Source organism: Alosa sapidissima, chromosome 4, assembly GCF_018492685.1.
Source record: "Alosa sapidissima isolate fAloSap1 chromosome 4, fAloSap1.pri, whole genome shotgun sequence".
NCBI classification, from domain to species: domain Eukaryota; kingdom Metazoa; phylum Chordata; class Actinopteri; order Clupeiformes; family Clupeidae; genus Alosa; species Alosa sapidissima.
In genome coordinates, this window is record NC_055960.1 from 15,183,131 (window position 1) to 15,205,659 (window position 22,529).

General features: G+C 43.9%; 2 protein-coding genes across 5 annotated transcripts in view; both read left to right on the forward strand.

Annotated features, from left to right (window-relative positions):
- The window catches only part of ndrg3a (ndrg family member 3a), a 47,982-nt gene extending 42,682 nt beyond the window's left edge, over positions 1-5,300 (forward strand). For 2 of the 4 annotated variants that reach the window (XM_042088670.1, XM_042088672.1), the window contains 2 exons: positions 2,935-2,973; positions 3,759-5,300. In XM_042088670.1, the coding sequence (XP_041944604.1) occupies positions 2,935-2,973; positions 3,759-3,928 (209 nt within the window). In that variant the 3' untranslated portion in view covers positions 3,929-5,300. The remainder of the gene's footprint in view (positions 1-2,934; positions 2,974-3,758) is intronic. The other 2 variants (XM_042088671.1, XM_042088673.1) reach the window with 1 other exon arrangement.
- Positions 5,301-14,836: 9,536 nt separating this feature from the next.
- On the forward strand, positions 14,837-19,311 carry LOC121707710 (src-like-adapter 2). The gene is made up of 8 exons (XM_042090446.1): positions 14,837-15,013; positions 16,023-16,194; positions 16,313-16,412; positions 16,535-16,621; positions 17,469-17,572; positions 17,795-17,941; positions 18,213-18,342; positions 18,589-19,311. Exons 2-8 carry the CDS (start codon positions 16,104-16,106, stop codon positions 18,743-18,745), a joined length of 816 nt encoding a protein of 271 aa, XP_041946380.1. The 5' UTR covers positions 14,837-15,013; positions 16,023-16,103; the 3' UTR covers positions 18,746-19,311.
- The last annotated feature ends 3,218 nt before the right edge of the window (positions 19,312-22,529 follow it).

Sequence of the window (22,529 nt, forward strand, 5' to 3'; positions counted from 1 at the left end):
CTTCTTTGACCTGAGGCCCGGTCATGGCAGACTTTGGGGTCATAGGGCTCATCTACATGTACCCAGAAAGAAGGCTACAATAGCTCTTGGCCACGTTATATTGAAATTTGACTATACAATACTCAATGCTATACAGTGTATTATACAGTCTCTGCTCTGTTTCTAAGGAAGTTCTAAAAAACAACGTTGTTCTATTAAGTTTCGGAGCTTTGATACCAACGTTATCGATTAGTTTCAGTTTCTCTCGCGCAGACGCGCATTGAATGAATGCTCATACCACCGCTTAATTGTAGGGCTCCATGTTTAATGACATCGATAGCAGAAACATTTGTTTTCTTTTTTCGTCGATCCGCGGTTTCTTGATCAACTGCGCATCAAATTATCAGATGAAGCACCGGGCCTAATTTCACTCCACGACTCCGCGGACCAGCAGTCTCCATGTTGCGGACCCATATTTTGAGAAATGCTGAATAGACCACAACCAATTTCAATACTCCGACACGGTCACCGTTAGACTAGTGGGGAGAAGGGAAGAGAAAAGATCTGGCCACAGTTCTTCCAGAACTTCGTGCCAAGTAAAAGTGTTATCAGTTTATGTGAATGAAACGAAGCGTAGGCCATAGTGTGACATTGCGTAAAACCAATGGTGTAGAGATGACGCCACAGGGTTTTATTTAAGTGAGCCACGTTTGCATGTAGGCAATTTATATTCACAATACTTGGGCCTACTAAAAGAAATATTATTTTATTGTATTTGTATTGGTTGTTTAGAGTAAAAAAAAAACAATCGGTCGGTATTAACGCAAGTTTACAACCAGCAAGTCGGTCGGACTAAAAGGGGAAAATAATAAATATTTCGGTCGGTTCTAAATTGACAGGGTCGGTCGGGTTACGGCAAATGAAAATATTTTTAAGGATGGCCTGAACGCGAGGCAACTCTCCAATGAAAGGACGAGGTTGTAGGTCCTTTGTTCTACCACAACGGTGCCTGTGAAACTTTGGTTCCGCTTACAAGACAAATAATGTTTTAACGATCTCTTCCACGACCACCTAGTAGTCCATAAAACAAATGAAACTAGGATTTGGATGAATATATTGACTGTTGGTGTTTCTGGTGAGGATTTGAGATTGCATTGAGTAGTTTAAATAAAACAAGATTTCGAAATGGCTTGCATAGTTTGTTTAGGCTATTAATGTGTTGTATACTGTTAAGTACATGCCTAAAATTGTGGTCCATTTGTGGAAAAACACTTAAGATACGTTAAAACGAATTGAATATGAGCTGGTAACTGATATTTTAAATGAAACGCCCACACACGACTGAACGAGGGGAGGCAGCGCGACCCCATGCATATGTCGTGTCGTGCAAGTGGATCGGTACCGTTAGTGTTGGCAGGTGAAGTCGAGAGGCAAGGCAAGTTGCAGCTCAAATTCTCATAATTTGGGAGCAATACAATCGGTTTCTATTTGTCTTTGTAAATAGCATACTGTAAATAAAACCGTAATGTGGAGTTACAGAGTTTGTGACTTGCTTTTGTTTCAGTTGTGTATTTAGGCTAAGTAAGGTAGGGCGCTATTATAGGCTACATTATGTAGCGGTGTAGGCTACATTATGCCATGTCTGCCATGCCAACTCTATAGCCTACTGTTTGGCCTATTCTGGGTTTTGGGATAATTTTTGCCCTCAAAGAACAATATAGCACCTTAATAATATTCATTTAATTGACCATTTTTATCAGAGCTTCCCCTGTTCCAAAGAGCAGCAATCACCACTGCTGTATGTGACAAAAAATGTTTTAGCTTAGAAACTGTGTAAGATCGCTTAGAGCACCTTTAAGGTTGCTTTTGATATACAGTAGTACAAAGACACAAAACTGGTGCTCTGAATAGCGGTTCTGTTGCAATTTGGATTAACACCTACTTTTACAAGGCAGAAATATTTCAGTGTTAAGGTTGCTTTTGATATAGTACAAAGACACAAAACTGGTGCTCTGAATAGCAGTTCTGTTGCAATTTGGATTAACACCTGCTTTTACAAGGCAGAAATATTTCAGCGCAAAACAGACGTGCGCTTTCATGGGCAGTTTTCGTACATACAGGGGAATACCTAAGTGCATTTTACGCTTCTCCTCGCATCTTTTTACACAAAACTCCCACTTACCCCTGACCCTCATGAATGCATATGCATGACACGGAAAAGTGCAAATTGCCATTCTCAACTCCCACGGCAGGCAGTCTGCACTTTTACCTCTGTACTTACCTCACCATGTTTTTATGTGCACATTGCGAAACAAATACGCCTGAAGCAGGTGCAGAAGCGTTAGTTCATCTGGCCCAAAGTGTGTCCAAATTCAATTATTCTTCTCTGTTGAACTACTCGCGAAGTACTCATCACACAGATATCACATGAAAGAGCTTTTTCTCAGAGATGCTAGGCACTATTTGCTGTGATACACGGTTCGCTACTATTCTGTATACAGCTCTGCGCCCATCTTCACACGCCCATTCGTCTCAGTGGAATATCTCACAAACTCTTCACTCAACACAGGACAAATCTTAAATCAAAATAAACAGCAGACCTTACCGAACACAAAGGTGTAATGCATTTCCCTATACAATAAGCCGTTCCAGAGTAACCCAGTTTTGCAATTGTAGGACATTTCAACATGATCTCCACTGTTGGGCTCCAGAATCCACCATCCACATTGGCAGGTGGACAACATATTTCATTTCCATCCCTGACACACACACACACACACACACACACACACCGATGTTCCACCTGTGGTGTTTGTTTCCCATCTGTCAATAAAGCTGAGCATGTCTCAGCTTTACTCCTTATCTCCAACTCCTTATCTCTCCATCACTGTGTCTTTCCCTTCCTCCCTCCTCCCTCACCCACCTGAATCTGCTCTCTCTCTCCAATCCAAACAGTCCCCTCTCTACTGCTCAGCCACCTCAGCACCGAATCAGGTACCAGCATCTGAAGAGTGGCACTTCAGGCAGACCAATCAGATTATTGCTGGCTTTTCTGCTTCCTGTTCAATCATTCAACCACTTAAGATGTATAAGTGTGCCTTTATATGTGTTTATGTTATTTCTTATTTTTTCTATTTTCATTTTTAGTCTTTAGAGGCTTTTATGTTTTTAGATATTGGTATGGATTACAACCATATCCTGGCTGGCTCCTATGTTAACTACAAGGATTATTGTTGATGTTACTGTGTTAGTCTTTTTTGTTCTTTTTGTTTGCATGCTTAGTATTTTTTGCTGGCTGACATGTCTTATAGGCGGGTTGAGAAATTAAGAAACCGTTTGAGTATTTTATTTTTACTGATCGTGACTGTTGCTTGCTGTTTGTATTTGTATCATCTGAGTCGTGTGGGAGAAGAAGGATCAGATTTTAACTTGCACAAATGAAAACATGCTCACAGTCGCATATTTTCACTGTCCCCGGGAAAATGTATCATGTATATTTTTTTTGACATTTCGCGCTGAATGAGGAAATTGACAAAGATCATTGTTGTCCTTATTACACAAATAACGGGAACCTCATGAATTTCTATGAACCATTAATGGATTTCTTGTCTTACCTCTCCCTTTCTCTCTCTCTCTCTCTCTTTCTCCCTCCTTCTCTGTGTCTTCATCTCTCTTGCTCTCCGTCTCCCTTCCTATCCCTCCCTCTCTTGCTCTTCCTCTCTCTCCCTATCCTTATTTCTCTATCTCTCTCTCCCTCCCTTTCTCTATCCCTCTCTCAGTGCCATCTGCTGGGATGACTCGTCTGGGCCGCTCCCGCACCACCTCCTCCTCCAGCATCGCTTCCATGGACAGCAGCCGCGTGCGCAGCCTCAACAGTCCCCTGGACGGGCCCGGCACCGGGGGCCTGGACAACCAGAGCAGGCCCCAGACCATGGAGGTCTCCTGCTAGGCCTCCCGCCCTCCCCCCTCCCCTCGGCAGGCAGAGCACTGCCCTGAGTGGGCCGCCTCATCCCCACCTTTTCAATCGGTTGTGTGTCCCCACTTTCCCTGGTCCCCATGACAAGGGGCAATGTAATGTGATGAAACCTGATAATATATTCCGTAAATGCGTACAGATATGACTATATACACACATCAGCTCTCTGCACACAAATTCAGGGGGACTGATAGAAGAACAATTTAAAAACATATATATATAGAGAGAGTATATATACAAAAATATATGCACACTCACACATACATACACACACTCTCACATAATCACACATACATAAATACACACACAAACACACAAAGGGTCTTAAGTTATGTGCTTTTTCCACCAAATAATTCCATGTCTGATTATCCATTACAGTCTGCATGTCTTATGTATCTGTCAGTCATCATTTATGGCTGTGTTTTTAAAAATGTGTTTTTAAATGCTCCTTTTTTTATTTACATCTGTGTTGTCCAACCTTTTAAGACTTGATGTTCCTTTTTTTGATGTTGGTTTGCCCTCAGATTTCGTTAATTGTGATTATCCTTTCAGTGGTCACCTCTGTATTTCAAGGAAAAGCACTCAATGAAATAGGGCCAGGCAATGCACATATTATGTAGAGAAAATGTTTTTAAACGAGCATTTTACATTGTTGACACACAATTTATTTCTGTGGCAAAGTAAATCTAACAAGCTTCATTTTGACAAGTACCTGTCTTCTGTTTCGTAGCAACACATAAGCATACTGTAGCCATAGTTACCAATGTGCTGCATTTCCTGTTCTGCACTGTAAAATTACTGCTCTGATTATTTCACTGAGAAACTAAGAATGTTCGTAAGCTGCTGTATTGTAAGTGTAACACTACTTTAGATCGTAGTGGTACCTTCCACATGGCCCAACAGAGGCTTGTCAAAGCTCATTCTGATTGTGATACTACAACCTGCACAGGAGCACATCTCAACACGCTACTGTATGTGGAATGTAACATTTCTTTTCATCGAGGATTAAAAAACACATCTTGACAGTAACAAATTGGTAGCAGAACCCCATAATATCCAAGAAAACATGGGCTAACATCATCATCGTCCAGTTACATTCTGCACGTCACATCACTGGCTACTTCCTTTGCCATAACCAACATCATTTGTTTTGTCTGTTTCAGATTGTACTGATTTTATTTAGCAATCAAATCCAGTCATGTCTCTGAAGTGGATATATATGAGGAAAAGTCATCTAGATGAGCCTGTAGCAAATGTGTTTGATCAGTGATGCTTCTCGCTGTGTGCTGATTGGACCCATTTATACTGAACTTACTACTGAATAAAAGCTAGGCCATGTATGTGTCCTGCTTGTTTGTCTATTTTTGTTTAGCCTACACATCTATGGGAATCAGCCTTCTGGACTCTTGAGACAATGATGCTTTACACATTTTGTTCTTATTGATAAGTTGAATGATAATGATTACAGGGGCACTTACACCACTTGAGTCTCAATTACCCTAACTTGCAAGAAGTAGCATCAAACATAACAGAAGGCTTGATAGCTATAATGAATGTTAATGTTACTAATGCAGGGAGGAGGTTATTATTTCGGCATGCATGCATTCAGATCTCAGTCTGTTGCTATTGGGGCTACGGTTGCTGAAGATAGTTAGATTCCTGCAGGTTACCATGGCAAAATAAACTAGATGTACCGCATAGCGGTACAAAATATGACCGCCGCTCAGTCCTGTACATCTATTCCGCGAAAATAAATCACACTTTAATTTGTCTCCATCTTCTACTCCATCCCCCACTCTTGAAACTTTTGTGTATGCTTGTTTGGCATGCCTGAGTGTATGTGTGCGGCTGCACAGAAAGTAGCCTACTGGTGCTGAAAAGGTGAATAGATTGTAGAATAGCCAAAGAAGATGTAGCATTGTTATAAAACCTTTAAAATCTCTAAACAATCACAAGTAGGGCAGTTCATCACAGTTCATCCATTGCAACTGGATTGATGAAAGGTCACTTACACCTGTAGGCTACATTACATTGTATTTGGGAAAAGCAAAAGGTATCAGCATAATGTTATTTATTTATTTATAAACAAAATAACATCTCTGTCAGTTCCATGCCGTTTTCAACAGTTATCAAAAACAAAGGTCATTTTTGGATGGATAGATTTTTTGTGAATGTTTCTTCTTCTACATAAGATTTTAGTCATCTTTAGTTCATGTGATACTTTATTGTCAATAATAATAATAATAATAATAAAATGTATTTATATAGCACTTTTCAAGCACAAAGCACAAAGTGCTCTACAGACAAACAAACAAACAAAACAAAGCAAAAAACAAAACAATAGTAATGATAACAACAATAATAATAGTAATAATAATAATAATAAAAATGATAAAATAGTAAACTACCAAACTACAAACACAAACTTAACTAAATATATATAAAAAAGAGAATAGAAAAGGTATACAGTATAGTACCCAAGACAAAATAAACAAACAAATGATAATAATGATAATAAATTAGCAGAGACATGAGTGGAATCATTCTGTCAGACACCAAACAGGACGAGGACCACAAAAGCGTCACGTTCAAAAGTTTATTTAAGGGTTGGGGGTTAAGGGGGTTTCAGGGGTTCCGGGGGGGGTACAGGAGTTCCAAGAGTCTGCGTGTGTGTGTTCCCCCAGTAGCCGAACAGCGATGGCAGGAGCTGGATGATCCGGGAAGTCCGGGGCTGGAGAACACAGAAGTAGTCGAGCGGGTCCGGGATCACAGGCAAAGAGTCAGAGGCGTTTTCAAAAACAGGCAGGTAACTGGTGCTGGTTGCAGACGATCTGACAAGTGTGGACTGAAAAGCAAGGCTTTATATAGAGGGCATGATGAGTGGTGAATGCAGTGCAGCTGGTAGGTAACGAGGGTGAGGCAGAGCAGAGCAGGAACAGGTGGAGGTCATCAGACTTCAATCAGCACGTGTTACCAGGCAGAGAGAGAGCTCATGACAGAACCCCCCCCCTAAGGGACGGCCCCAGAAGTCCCCAAGAGTGACACCACGTCGGGAGGGCGGAGGGGAGCCGGTGGAGGGCTAGAATTCCTCCGAGCGGTCCGAGTGAACATCCTCATCCTCGGAGGGAGCTGGAGGGTCGTGGACAGAAGACGGGACAGGTACCGAGACAGGGTCAGGGTCAGGCACATGACAGGAAGCCGGGCGGGCAGGACGGTTAGGGACCCCTCTGGGGCGGCCCCTACGGATTGCAGGTTGATCAGGATGCAGACGGTGGAAGTCGGCGATGAGTGTCCGGTCCACAATCCGACTGGCTGGCACCCAGGTTCTCTCCTCAGGTCCATAGCCCTCCCAGTCGACGAGATACTGGAGGCCCCTACCTCGCCGTCTGGACCGAAGCAGGCGTCGAACGGTGTACACCAGCCCACCGTCAACGAGGCGAGGAGGAGGAGGAGGAAGCGGCACGGGGACCAGCGGGCTTTCATGCGTCGGCTTGACTTTCGAAACATGGAAAGTAGGGTGCACCCTCATGGAGGTTGGCAACTGGAGCCGGACTGCGGTTGGGCTGATGACCCTCTGGATAGGGAACGGGCCGAGGAATCGAGGTGCCAGTTTACGCGATTCCACCCGCAGTGGGAGATCCTTGGCTGACAGCCACACCTTCTGGCCAACACGGTAGGCGGGTGCCGGCGATCTTCGGCGGTTAGCCCCAGTGGCATAGCTGACAGCTGACTTGAGTAGCGTGGCACGAGCTTGTGACCAGGTACGACGGCAACGGCGGGCATAGGCGAGGGCAGACGGGCAGGACACATCTCCTTCCTGGCTGGGGAACAGGGGGGGCTGGTAGCCATACACACACTGGAAAGGTGACATACCAGTGGCAGAGCAGGTGAGGGAGTTGTGAGCATACTCTATCCACATCAGTTGTTGTGCCCAAGCCTGGGGTTTGCGAGAAACCATGCACCGCAGCGCCTTCTCCAGCTCCTGGTTTGCCCGCTCGGATTGACCATTGGACTGGGGGTGGAACCCAGAGGTGAGACTCACTGTGGCCCCTAGAAGACGGCAGAACTCCTTCCAGAATGTAGAGGTAAATTGCGGGCCTCGGTCAGAGACAACATCCCTGGGCAGCCCGTGTAGACGGAAGACATGATCAAGAACAGCCTGGGCAGTCTCTCTGGCAGATGGCAGTTTAGGGAGGGGAATGAAGTGTGCCATCTTGCTGAACCGGTCAACCACAGTGAGAATGACAGTCATCCCACCTGATGGTGGGAGGCCAGTTACAAAGTCCAAGGAGACGTGGGACCAGGGTCGTGTGGGCACAGGCAAGGGCTGGAGTAAACCAGCGGGGGGCCGAGTGGAGGACTTGTTCTGATTGCAGGTGGGGCAGGCACGGACGAATTCTCGGACATCCCTTCTCAAAGAAGACCACCAGAAGCGCTGGGCAAGGAGATGGCAGGTGCGGGCGGAGCCCGGGTGGCAGGCAAGGCGGGAGTTGTGTCCCCACTGTATGACCCGGGACCTCAAATTATCTGGGACGAAGAGACGACCGTCTGGGCATGCACTGGGACTGGGATGGTCACGGAGGGCCTCTTGAATTTCCTCCTCGATATCCCAGGTCAGGGCAGCTACGACGCAGGGATCGGGCAGAATTGATGCAGGTTCCTGGGAAGGGGCGTCATCCTTATGAAACTGACGGGAGAGAGCGTCCGGCTTGGTGTTCCGAGAACCTGGGCGGTATGACAGGGTGAAGTTGAATCTGGTGAAAAACAAGGCCCAGCGGGACTGTCTGGGGTTAAGACGTTTGGCATTGCGGATGTATTCGAGGTTTTTGTGATCGGTCCAGACCAGGAACGGAACTGTGGACCCCTCCAGCCAGTGACGCCACTCCTCCAGGGCAAGCTTGACAGCCAACAGCTCACGGTTTCCAACATCATAATTGCGCTCTGCAGGTGAAAGCCGGCGAGAGAAAAATGCACAGGGGTGCAACTTGTTGTCCTCCTCTGCCCGTTGAGAGAGTATGGCCCCGACTCCCACGTCTGAGGCATCCACCTCGACAACGAACTGCCGGTCTGAATCCGGCATCTGGAGGATGGGGGCAGTGGTGAACCGGGCCTTGAGGGTATGAAAGGCTGTGTTGGCCTCTGGGGTCCAGAAAAAGGGGTGTTTGATGCTGGTCAGAGCTGTGAGGGGAGCGGCGACGGAGCTGTAGTTCCGGATGAATTTCCGGTAGAAATTGGCAAAACCGAGGAATTGCTGCAGCTTCTTCCTATTCCCCGGAACTGGCCAGGAGGTAACTGCCGAGACCTTTGCGGGGTCCATCTGGATATTGCCTTCAGCGACGATGTATCCCAGGAATGACACAGTCTGAGCATGGAACTCGCATTTCTCCGCCTTGACATAGAGAGAGTTCTCCAGGAGCCGTCGAAGAACCAGCTGGACATGACGGGTGTGTTCGGACAGAGTTCTGGAGAAAATTAAGATGTCGTCCAGGTACACGAAGACGAATTTATTCAGCATGTCCCGCAGCACATCATTCACCAGCGCCTGGAATACCGCTGGGGCGTTGGTGAGGCCAAATGGCATTACCAGGTACTCATAATGGCCGGTGTGGGTGTTGAATGCAGTCTTCCACTCGTCACCCTCCCTTACTCGCACTAGGTGGTAAGCATTTCTAAGGTCCAGTTTGGTGAAAATAGTGGATCCCTGGAGCAATTCAAAAGCAGAGGTGAGTAAAGGCAGAGGGTACCGGTTCTTCACTGTGACATCATTCAGACCTCGATAATCAATGCAGGGGCGAAGAGAACCATCTTTCTTTCCCACAAAGAAGAACCCGGCACCAGCAGGAGAGGAAGACGGGCGGATGAGTCCAGCTGCCAGGGAGTCCCTGATGTAATCCTCCATAGTTTTTCTTTCAGGAGGGGATAGTGAGTAGAGGTGACCTTTGGGTGGAGCAGTCCCAGGGAGGAGATCAATGGCACAGTCGTACGGACGGTGTGGGGGCAGAGATGTGGCTTTGGTCTTGTTGAACACCTCTCGGAGGCCATGGTAACATTCAGGGACATTAGAAATGTCGGGGGCAGTGCTGGGGGGTACTGAGCCGGGGGGCAGCGAGGCAGCACGCAAACAGGTCAGGTGGCAGGCATTTCCCCACTCTTTCACAGTTCCGGAGGCCCAATCGAGGTGAGGATTGTGGAGACGGAGCCAAGGGTAGCCCAGGATTAGGGGTTGGCCTGGAGAGCTGAGCAGGTGGAAGCGGATGGTCTCTCGGTGGTTTCCTGACACCATCATTGAGATGGGGGCTGTGATGCTGGTAACTGTGCCAATTACGTGACCGTCCAGGGCCCGGGCTGGAACAGGAGTGGACAAGCGATGGCTTTCCAAGCCCAGCTGATGAGCAAGTCCTGTGTCAATAATGTTTGCTTCTGCGCCAGAGTCCACCAGGGCTGCCAGGGTGTGGGTGGAATCAGACAGGTGAAGACAGACTTGGATGAGGGGTTTACGGCTGATGGAGGGCTGAATGTTCATTGAGCTCATCCGGATTCCTCCTACATCTGGTGAGCTCCGGCTTTTGCTGGACAGGTGGCGACTCGATGACCATCACCACCACAGTACAGGCACAAGTTGGAGGTGATGCGTCGCTGGCGCTCTGCAGGGGTTAGGGAGGTGCGGCCGATCTCCATCGGTTCAGACTGGTCCGGCTGGCTAGATGGTGTGGCAGGTGCGGACAGAAGGGCAGTTGGGACACTCCGTGTGCTGGTGGATGGACTCTGGCGCCCTCTCATGACGGCGGGCCTGGATCCTGCGGTCGATGCGGACAGCCAGAGCAATGGCTTCATCAAGAGTGGGGGGTTGATCATGGGAAACCAGCTCGTCCTTTATGTAGTCCGCCAGGCTGTGGAGGAAAGCATCCACCAATGCTTCCATGTTCCAGGAGCTCCGACTTGCCACAGTTCGAAAGTCAATGGAGTAATCCGCAACAGTCCTTCTGCCTTGGCGAATACTCATCAGGATCCGAGATGCCTCGGCTATTGTGGATTCCAAATCGAATACCTTGAGCATCTCCTCTGCGAATAGGTTGAAGGTTGCACATGCTGGGGTCTGGCGCTCGAACTCCGCCGTTCCCCAGAGTCGAGCTCGGCCCGTCAGGTGAGTGATCACGTAACCGACCCTCGCCCCTTCAGTGGCAAAAGTCCTGGGTTGCAGGGTAAACTGGACACGGCAGCTCGTCAGGAACGCCCGTACCTGGGTTGGGTCGCCGCTGAACCGCTCTGGATTGCCGATCCTGGGTTCTGGGGCTCCGGCAGCCACGGTAGCAGTGGACTGGGCAGGAGACTCGGGTGCTGGGCCGGTGAGCAGGCTGGCTGGGGCTGGGCCGGTGGGAGCAGGCAGAGGAGAAAGGTTGGTGAGAAGTTGAATGATCATTGCAAGTTGTTGCTGTTGCTGCTGGAACTGCTGACGCTGGCTCAAGCCGGCTTGAAGTAGGGAGGCAATGTCAGCAGTGTTGCGGTTTACCTCTCTCTCTGTCTCTTCCAGGCGTTGCATGGCGGTGGGTGGTTCTGGTTCGTCGGTTTCCATGCTGGTTCGACCGTGCGCTGGGTCCATGTTTGGTCAGATCGTACTGTCAGACACCAAACAGGACGAGGACCACAAAAGCGTCACGTTCAAAAGTTTATTTAAGGGTTGGGGGTTAAGGGGGTTTCAGGGGTTCCGGGGGGGGTACAGGAGTTCCAAGAGTCTGCGTGTGTGTGTTCCCCCAGTAGCCGAACAGCGATGGCAGGAGCTGGATGATCCGGGAAGTCCGGGGCTGGAGAACACAGAAGTAGTCGAGCAGGTCCAGGATCACAGGCAAAGAGTCAGAGGCGTTTTCAAAAACAGGCAGGTAACTGGTGCTGGTTGCAGACGATCTGACAAGTGTGGACTGAAAAGCAAGGCTTTATATAGAGGGCATGATGAGTGGTGAATGCAGTGCAGCTGGTAGGTAACGAGGGTGAGGCAGAGCAGAGCAGGAACAGGTGGAGGTCATCAGACTTCAATCAGCACGTGTTACCAGGCAGAGAGAGAGCTCATGACACATTCACTATTTAAAAAGCAATTTTATATAAGTGGGTCTTTAGACTAGATTTGAAAACAGCCACAGATGGTGCAGATTTGATGTTATAAGGGAGGCTGTTCCAAAGCTTGGGTGCTCTAACTGCAAATGATCGTCAGTGCGCAAATTAAGTAACAGTAGTCTGAAACGTTATTGTTAATGCACAAATTAAGTAACAGTAGTCTGAAACGAAATGCTGTTTTACATCTAACCAGTGGTGCAAATAACTGACATGTCCAAATGGGCCTTGATGAAATGCGTCGCTACTGTTCATACACATTTTAACGGGCCAAAGTTGAAGAGCTGTTGTCCGTTATTGTTCGTGCAAATATAGGCTGATTCATGTTCCCTTGTATTGTGTAACTGAGGTCCATGGCTAGTCTGGCTTTCACCAGACCAAGCTCAATCTTTTAAGAAATCAAAAAATAAATAGTGGGCAGATCAGGCTGGGTTCACCCAGCCTAGTCCATAGGCACCCGATATTGTTTAATTTTCCGATTGAGATATCCACGCTCTGGCTATTCTAAATGCAAAAATACATCAGGGAGTTATGACAAAACTGTAACTAACAAACTAGATCCTAATAGAAAGCTGTTAGCTTCCCCAAGCTACAGGTAGGCTTATAAGGTAGGCCTATTTATTTACAACATAAATTGTCAATAGGCTATGCTGGCGACACAAATAAAATCTCCTTTGGAAACCAATGGCTTACGCCTTACAGTATCAAGCGGACTTAAACTGCCATATCGTGGCGAAAAGTTGTAATAAAATTCACGCAGCTCCATGAGTCAAGGAAAGCGCGAATGAAGTAGCCACTTCTGAATGGGACCCACTATTCACAGTAGCTTAAGGTGTGTTGCTAAAGCAGCCATAATGAAATGAAGGTGTCATTGTTTGGATACTTCACACACACGTGCTTTTTAATTTCACTTTTTAATTTCATCAAAGCACATCGATTCCCCTCTCACACCCTGCACGCACTTCAAACAAATAAACAGGCGTCTCAGTCTCACGCATGTATAGGCAAAACTGTATCAGACCGGTGTAACGTTGGTAAATCTTCCATTGCACAGAATGATTTTTGTAGCACGTGCAACAAATGACAGTCGAAAGATACAATTACAGTGCTGCTATCAATTTGCTTGGTATAACCGCATTTATAGTTTTCTACAAATGCAATCAATCAAATTGGCCTCCATCACTCAACCAACGCTAACGGTAACATTACCTAGGTCCTTACTGATAATATAAGATTAACGTATACCTGCAGTAAAAACCAAGCATGTCCGATAAACATCCTCAGATTTATTTCGGCTTCAAGAAGAAATGGGAATTACATTTCATGTGAACGTCGTCCTATCCTTATTAGACGTTCTCTGCTGTAAACTACAGTCCTGTAGGCTTCCTACAGTCCATTGCTTTTCTAACCCATTTTTAACTTCCAACAAAATTACGTCTCACTGCAACGATGCGCCATCTAGTGGACAAACGACTACTTATCGCCAATACTGGAAATGCAGCCATGATGATGATGATGAATATTTGGCTTTCTTTTAATCCTACTGAATTTGTAATTATGTATCGGCCGTTCTAATACCGATAGTATGTGGGTGCCTGTGTGTGTGTGTGCATGTGTATATGTGTGCACCGCCATCTACAGGCCAATGAGTGCAAATCACAAATGAGTGATTATGGGCCAGGTTGATGTGGGCCCTTGAGACCAACATACCATAAAAGATTCTTCATCCTCGGTGCCACGGTTCAGGTAGTTATTTAGGAAAAACAGCTTTTTTTGCGGTTCGGGGGGCCCAGCCCGGGGGGGGGGGGGGGTAGTGGCCCCCGGGGACGAAACGAATTTTTTCCGTAAAAGTCTAGTGGGGCTACATACCCACCAAATTTCATGTGCACCGGTGTTTCGGTGTCCCAGGTATCGTTGACCAAAAATTCAGGAAGTAGATGACGGGAAAAAAAAAAAAAAAACTTTGACAATCATTATATGACCGCTTCGCTAGAAATGGAAAATGGAAGAAGCGATAAATAGATACAATTTCAGTCGCTCGCTATCTCACTCAAACACACTCAAATACACTCTCACTTGAAGACAGAAACACACACACCCATCTGTTTCATAGCGTAACCTTCAAAAAGTCAGGTCACTAAGTTTCCAACCGCAAGTGTGTTTTTTTCACGGTCATTTTGAACAACCGCAGCCTTCATGTTCTCAGTTAACTGCTGCTATTTTTAGGCGTCAGCTTGAAACAGTTTCATACCAGCCATTACTGCTGACATGATTTTAGCCTACTGAGAAAAACAGTATGAGCTTAAAGCAAATGATCTAGCCATCCATGTGGGTGTGAGAATATGCACGTATGATTTGTTCAGATTGGTTGTGGGATATTAGACATGCAAAACCATGATATGAATGCAAATCCTAAAAAAAAAAAAAACAGTTCTAAATATCTGAAATTAAATGGCTGTAGCAGTTTTTCTCAAAACCAGTTACAGGGACTACTGACACATTACATTAAGCTGCTCTTGTTTTTGGAACTTAAACTCTCTTTAAAATGTTTTTTTTTTTTTTCAAATACATGCATTTTAAAATGTACATATTTAAATGTTTTAATTAAAATTTGAATTCTCTTCTAAATGTCAGCTTTTGAGTGAGACTCAAACAGAGGTGCTGTTTCTGTTTGACACAGTGAGAGGTGTCAGCTTCAGGCACGACCTTGTCTGACGTTTTTCTCTCACTTCAGGAAGCTGCTTCGCAGCAGAGTGACAAAACTGACAAACAACAGACGTCCAGCTACACTTCAGAAGCGCCGCGGCCGAAGCTGCACACAGATCATCACAACAAACCCAGGGTGCAGCAGGTCTTTGCCATTTTTCTGTGCCAAATATCTGGTGAACTACCAAATGTTTGATCTTCATTTGTCATGTAACGCCGCAGAGGGACAGTCAGTCATGCACTGAAGTGAGTATGAACTTTGATTCTGTCGTAGATACTTATTTGATTCAGCACCATTATACTCAGACGGCTTGCTCTAAGTGCTGTTACGTTACGCTTTCTGACAGTAATCATATAGTAGGCCATGGTCACCTTTGTGCCAACATCCATAGGACTACTGAACAAACAATACCCCCCCCCCACACACACACACACACTAACTAAGCTTTTAACTTATTCATCATTTTAGATCATTATTTGTCTTGCTTTTAGAGTACTAGAGTGTGGAATGCATGTATGCCTGTGCCTAACCACAAATGAAGTGAAACAAATGAAAGAAAGTTCTCTTGACTTGAGCTACAAAATGTATGAGTTAGATATGTATAACTTTTTTCAAACTGATGACCAAGAATAGCTATGCATTTTGAGTAAGAAACACTGAATAAGTTAGGCCTGCGGTTGGACTTATGATGTTTGTCTATACCTCGAAGGTTGAACTAAAGTCATATCTGTGGATATCAACTTTTATTCTAAAAGTCCATTTGAAAATACATTTTTATACAGAGTATTGCAGGAATCCTTTAAGTTTGCTGCTTGCGCTTGGACAAATTCATACATTTTCGGCTTTCATAAGCAATCATGCAGCATTTTAATACAAGCCCCTTCAGGAAGTGGGTATTTCACACCTGAGGTCTTACTGTGGTTGATAAACATCCTTTAGACTAGTTAACTGTCATACTGACTATATGCATGCTAAAAACACAGAGTACAACATAGAATAGATACACTTCAGTCTCAGTAAAAATTCAAGACATACATACAATTTTATACAATATATAACAGTGTGTTAACATACATATTGTATAGGGCTTTAATACATAGGACTTTCATACACAGTCACATACAAAAAATACTTATGTAGGACTTACGATGCATGTTGAAGGGCATTATGGTATTTAGTATGACCTACACGTGAGGCTTTTTTGTCCTGTAAGGTTTGTAGATGACAATTGTGATTCCTATATGCTCTTTGCAGACCTTTTCCACATGGATAATAATATTACCATATAGCCAAGAGGCACGTACAGGCATCCACACAGACAAACAGAAGAGCATCATGGGAGATTTGCCCAGCAAACGCAGAAGGCCATCCAGCACGTCCAGCACAGAGGACCCAGGCAGCTATGGTGGACAGGAAAACACAACAGGTCAGAGACAGTGCTGTGATCTTTAAACTGTAACCCTAAATTATTATAAGACTGGAATATTAAAAAAAATCTTAAATAACACCAATGGTCCTTAACAATATCATCTCATGTTTCTCAGGTGGCCAGACTGGCTTTTCTGTGGCCCTATATAATTTTCCTCATGACGGTCCAGCAGCTAACACTATCTGTATTGGTGACAGACTAACCATTATATCAGAGTGAGTAGATTATGTCCAGCGTACAAACTTTAAAGTAAAATTGATATAAAACTATGTTATTCGGTGTTATCCCCAACTAATTTATATGCCGTGTGTGTGTGTGTGTGTGTGTGTGTGTACAGTGTTGGCGATATGTGGAAGGTAAAAGTGGGATCAACGGGCAAAGACAGCTACATCCCCAAAACATATGTTGCCAAAGTAGTGAACAAGTAAGTAGCCTACCTATCTCTTGACTCTCATTTGTCTCACTGCTCAGAAGTGCCTGTGGTACTCACTGAAACAAGTGGGAGTTTAACACATACATGTCTTCTAAGTCTAAAGGTGAAAAGACACAGTGTGAATGTTTCTGTGTGTTGAGGGTGGGGGTACAATAACATACTGTTGATTTTCATCTGACGATAACATTTAACTATTGACTTAAAGGGAAACTCCGCTCTAACAACAACCTAGGGTCTGTTTTCGGATGATAACAAGTGTACATTTTCGTTTGGGACCAAAACAACCTCAACTGGTAGGCCTACAGTTTTCAGAAAGACCGGTATTTATAACCAAATAACATGTAGCCTTTGGGGACAATTTTGCTTTTTTAAGCCAATAAATAGGCTCAAAAAAAAACTTTAGCCTAAAAGCAGACAAAGTAGGCCTAAAGACAGGGAATTGAAAAAGACTGTGCAGTTTGTTCAGCATTACCTTGTTCTTCTTCAGGTTGCTGCCAGAAAGTCTGTAGGTTACAAGTATCATCCAGAAATAGAACCTTTAGTTGTTGTTAGAGTGGAGTGCCCCTTTAATATCACATAATCAGTAGTTTTTCGATTTTTATAATTATTTGTCACAAATATGTTTGTCTGCCAGTTGTGTCTGCCCCATTTCACACCTTCAGGGAGGAAATGGTGTGGTCACAATGTACTGATCTGAAAAAAGTTTAGTCTAAATGAGTTGTGAACATGATCATGTTCATGTTGCATGAAAATATTTTAAAGAAATATATCAGAAATTTTTCTGGTCTGATGTTCTTTGAAATACTGAAGCATTCTTTGCGTTTCCTGTCGTCTATAGATGGCAGTATGAAGGCATCAGCCGAGCTAAGGCAGAAGAGCTTCTACTTAGACCTCAGAACCAGTCGGGCTCCTTTATGATCCGGCACAGTCAGACCGCCAAAGGTCAGTCTGTATGAGCACTCAAAGGAGCATTCAACCATCTTATAGAATTGATGTCTCTTTCGCATAACACATCTTTTATATATATTATGCCATTATTGGGAATAAGAAAAAATAAAGCATTTTCATTCATTCATTTATGTCTGAATATGAGGTTTAGTGATGATGTGAAAGCTCTCCAGCAATAATGACAAATGAAATACTTTATAACATTTTCACACACAGGCTCTTATTCACTGTCTGTGGTGCAAGGGCGAGGCTCAGGTCTTGTAGTCAGGCACTACCGGATCCATTGCTTACTCAACGGCTGGTTCTACGTGTTTACCACTCACACCTTTCCCTCCCTCAGCCGGTTGGTTGACCACTACTCTGGTGAGTTAACAGGCTTTTCTATGTAGCCTTCCACTATCTTCCATTTAACTTCAAAAGTTCCTACCTGTCAATAATTGTTTAGAGTATTTTATTCAAATAGCAAAAATATGCATAAAATACTAAAATATGTACTGAGATATGTATGACAGAATGTCACCTACAAGAGAGTTTGTATCCATGGTGCATGGTTTGTCCATAGAGGGTACAGCTCAAAATGAGGTTGATGAATGAATGAGATAAAGCTAACAAAAATGTGTTGCTATTCATGTAGATTCCGTAGACGGATTATGCTGCTTGCTGACAAAGCCTTGCCACATACAAGACTCAACCTCCTCCACAGTACCCATACCAGCCCCTGTGTTTGTCAGAAAACCCACCTTTAACTGGAAGAGAGCAAAAAGGTACAGCACATGTGCTTTGAGCTCAAGTCAAAGGCACAAATGTTTGGTTATGAAACTGTTTTTTTTTTTTTTATGTGGACGAGGGTGATGCTAGCTGATGACACTTACTTCAGTGTGAAATGTATGACTTTTTGCCACTCTTTGTTATCTTGGTATCTTTTCTATTACTGTTGACCGTGGGAACAGTGAAGACTAACATGTTTGGCAACCAACCCCTGATGTCATGTTTTGGTTATGTTTTCTTAGATCCATGATATTTCCCAAAGAGGAGGAGGAGGAGGGGAACTCTGAGGATAGCCCTTTCAGCGAAGGACTTCGAGAGGCCATGAACTCCTATCTCTTCATGTCTCAGGAAGAGCCACTGGACAGCGAGGACTGTGACACAGCAAACGTCAGCCATTAGGAGTTACCTTTTGACAGACTGATAAACGTTTACTGGACACTTTCTTTCACGGTTGTGATAGATTTACCGCATAATACTATCCAAAGTGACATCTCGCATTCTGAAGGAATATTCTTTTTTTTTTGCACAATCCTTTGCTGTGTAATGGACACAGCACAGTGCAAAACTTATGCAGCTCATTCAGAGGTTTAAGGTCATCTTTGGCATTCCTTGCACATTTTGAAGAACCCGCTATCCTTATAAATTCTAGGATACTCCTGGATTCTTCTTAAAATAGCAAGGGGTTATAGCCCAATGAAAATTTTTACAGTTTGGACAATTTTACTGAAGAGTGGCTCAAACAGATGTAGATCTACAATAGAAGAATCTAGTAAGCCTTTTTGACTGTAATACAAGTACAGTAAAAAGCAATCGATCAAAAGTGGGAAGTTCCTTATTGTTGAAGGAATGAAAAACCTGGCTGTACATAATCACAAAGAGCCTTACAGCAGTATAACATATTATATAATGACAGTCTAATCGGCAGGTCCTGATTAGACTGTCCTATACTTGCTCTGTTTTTGCCCTGATTGCTCTTGCTCCCTAATTGACCTGTTGCTAAGCCCCGCCCCCCATTGTTACCGTGTGAAAACTCGGACAAACAAACCAGACTTGAATAGAAATACATTGTGGACAATGGCAGCTGACAGTATATGAAAGCAGACTTTGAGGACGTTTTGGTCGATAAAAGGATTTACTTTCCCAGAAGCTATCAAAAGGGACTTAATTATGCTATGGAGGGGTGTTTTCAAAACTTTAGAATACATACAAGGTGACAAGCAGTTGTGGCGAGTAGCCGTGCAAATCACCTGCAAAACCTACTGACGTTAATGCTAGCTAGCTAGCTAGTGGAAGATTGATACCAGGGGCGGATCTAGAGATTTTTTCCTGGGGTGGCGAAGGGGTGGCATGAGGTTCCAGGAGGGGGCCATGGACATTATTCAAAACTTAAAATTCTACGGATTTCATTGAATATGTTTTGTTCTCTACATTACATTACACGAGGTGGGAGGCAAATCGGAGATGTAGCTGGCGTTTTGGATGATGTGGGTCTTAATATGTGAATTTCTTTCTCTGTGTAATCACTATACAGTCTGTGTAGTCTGTACTTAAATTATACAGTGTCAAAAAGCAATTCTAGGGTGGTTTGGAGGTATGTTCCCCCAGAGAATTCTTTTAAAAAATGACCCCTCAAATGATTTCTTCTAGTTAGTTTTGAGGGAATATGGATACATTTATAAAATAAGCCATCAATAGATTTAGGTTATACCTACCTAACCTAGATTTAGGTTATATGGATTGAAAAGATTCTGATGATTTGGGGGTATTTTTAAAACATGACCCCTCAAATGATGTCTTCTAGTGAGTTTTGAGGGAATATGGACAAATTTAGTCATACAAAATAAGCCATCAGTAGATTTAGGTATCTGAATTGAAACAAGATTCTAATGCAGGATTGTTGCAATGATAACCATGACTGTGACTTTCAAAAAATTTCCATCTGATTCAATAAAGACTAAGTAAGTACCTTCTTAGTCAAAACATTCAGGGCAGCCGTGACTAAGTAAGTACCTTCTTAGTCAAAACATTCAGGGCAGCCGTGGCCCACTGGTTAGCACTCTGGACTTGTAGCCGGAGGGTTGCCGGTTCGAGCCCCGACCAGTGGGCCGCGGCTGAAGTGCCCTTGAGCAAGGCACCTAACCCCTCACTGCTCCCCAAGCGCCGCCGTTGAAGCAGGCAGCTCACTGTGCCAGGATTAGTGTGTGCTTCACCTCACTGTGTGCTGAGTGTGTTTCACTAATTCACCAATTGGGTTAAATGCAGAGACCAAATTTCCCTCACGGGATCAAAAAAGTATATATACTTACTTATACTTATACTTCTTTTTGGATTTATTATAATACAACAATTTAAAATGTACATAACAAGAATGTAATTATTAATCTACCACCTCACTAATAAACATGCAAACACACACACTGGTGGACAGTAACTAAGTACTGGGTATGGGTATCTAATTCAATTATTTAATTCTTTGGAAGGTTTTTACTTCAACCCCCACTACAATTAAAGGCCAAATATCTTTAGCAGGGATTAGAAACGGTTCAAAGAATGAAAATGAAAACCGGAAATTAACACAGTTTTTGGAAGCACGTAACTGAAAACGGGAGCAAAACCAATTGTTCCGGAGTGAAAACGTAATTTTCAATTTTAGATAACCGGTTAATAATAGTATTTATCATTCTGATTAACCTTTGTTTGAATATTATTCAAAACTCCATAGGCTTGGAAAGTCACCTGCCCACACAGTGTTCCCCAGACCCCTTATAAGATGAATTTAGTCAGATGTTATGAATCGGTATCTCCCCTGCATAATTGGCTAGAAGTACTAGTTGCTATTAATATCCAACACTATGTATGTAGTCTAAATTACTGAAACAATTTGTGAAATAAGATACCAGAGACATTAGGCAAATATTTAGGCCTGTCATGCTGGTAGCACCATATATAGGTTAGGCTATTGCAAGGCTTAAAGCTATTATTAGGTCTTATAATATTATAAGACCTAATATTATATAGGTATTATAATATTATGATATCAAATAATGTTTTTGCTCAGAACGAACCTAAATGGAAATCAGTCCCCCTCAGTCCCTGATCTTTAGTGCCAAATTATGTTTTGCCATTCAGAATTTAGGCTACTCACTCACTCACAAAGTGGTGAATAATAAAGTACATGTATACTGTATTAAAGTACCTTTATAAATATCCTATTAAGAAACGACCTCAAACACGAGTGAACAAGCAACATGTTAATTTCTTGAGGACACAAACTTCTGTGCTGGCCTCAGCTTGTTTGTTCATCTACCAGCAAATGATTGAAATCTATCACCCAATGGAACTGGACGATTTAACTGGAATCTAAGCAATTCACTCATGCACAAAGCTTCATATGTGATGTGCTTTGACATCATCAAACGTCTAGCCTAGCCTACTCTGAGTAGGGTTTGTTTGAAAATAGTAGGCTACTTTTACTTATTGTAATTGAGTAGAATTTCAGTCATGTAACTGTACTTTTACTTGTGTAGATTGATTTACACCGTGTATGAAAAGAAAGGAAAAAGAAAAACACAACCGCCACCAGCTTGACACCGATTAGATATTCTAGTTTGATTTGACATAGGCCTATCGACCAAATTTAGATAGTCATAGATGCAGGGAAAGTGGATGCATGACAATTTTGAGAACCCGTGTTGAATTATCACGTGTATTAATGGGTTGACATCGACAGCAGTATTTACAATCAAAGGTTATAAACTAGCGAAACACACAAATAGACTTTAGACTTAAAACGTTAAACGTTAAGCTACGCATGAGCATGCCCTTATTATCTGACCTGACCATCATCGAAAAATTCGATGAGACAGTCTTGCGGATGTAAATGACGTAGACTAACAGTGAGGTTGTTGCCGGGTTAACTGATTTATGGACTGACTATGGGTCTGATTATGGACTTTTTCGAATTGGTGGTCAAACTTACCACTTCGTTGTAGGCCTACAGACCGTTGACACATAGTTGCATGCACTGTGCAATCTGCTGCCAATGGTGAAATTTCGCGGGGGTCACTGCGCTGATGGTGATGGGTGAAACCAAAGATTCTAGAACAGAGCTCTGTTCTAGAATCTTTGGGTGAAACCATTGTGAGGGAGCGGGGGATTCTAAATCGGCGATTTGTGTTTGAGA

Coding starts and splice junctions, on each gene's coding strand:
- LOC121707710 (XM_042090446.1), top strand. CDS start 16,104: ATGGGAGATTTGCCCAGCAAACGCAGAAGGCCATCCAGCACGTCCAGC. Junction 16,413..16,534: donor AGACTAACCATTATATCAGA/GTGAGTAGATTA, acceptor GTGTGTGTACAG/TGTTGGCGATATGTGGAAGG. Junction 18,343..18,588: donor AACTGGAAGAGAGCAAAAAG/GTACAGCACATG, acceptor ATGTTTTCTTAG/ATCCATGATATTTCCCAAAG.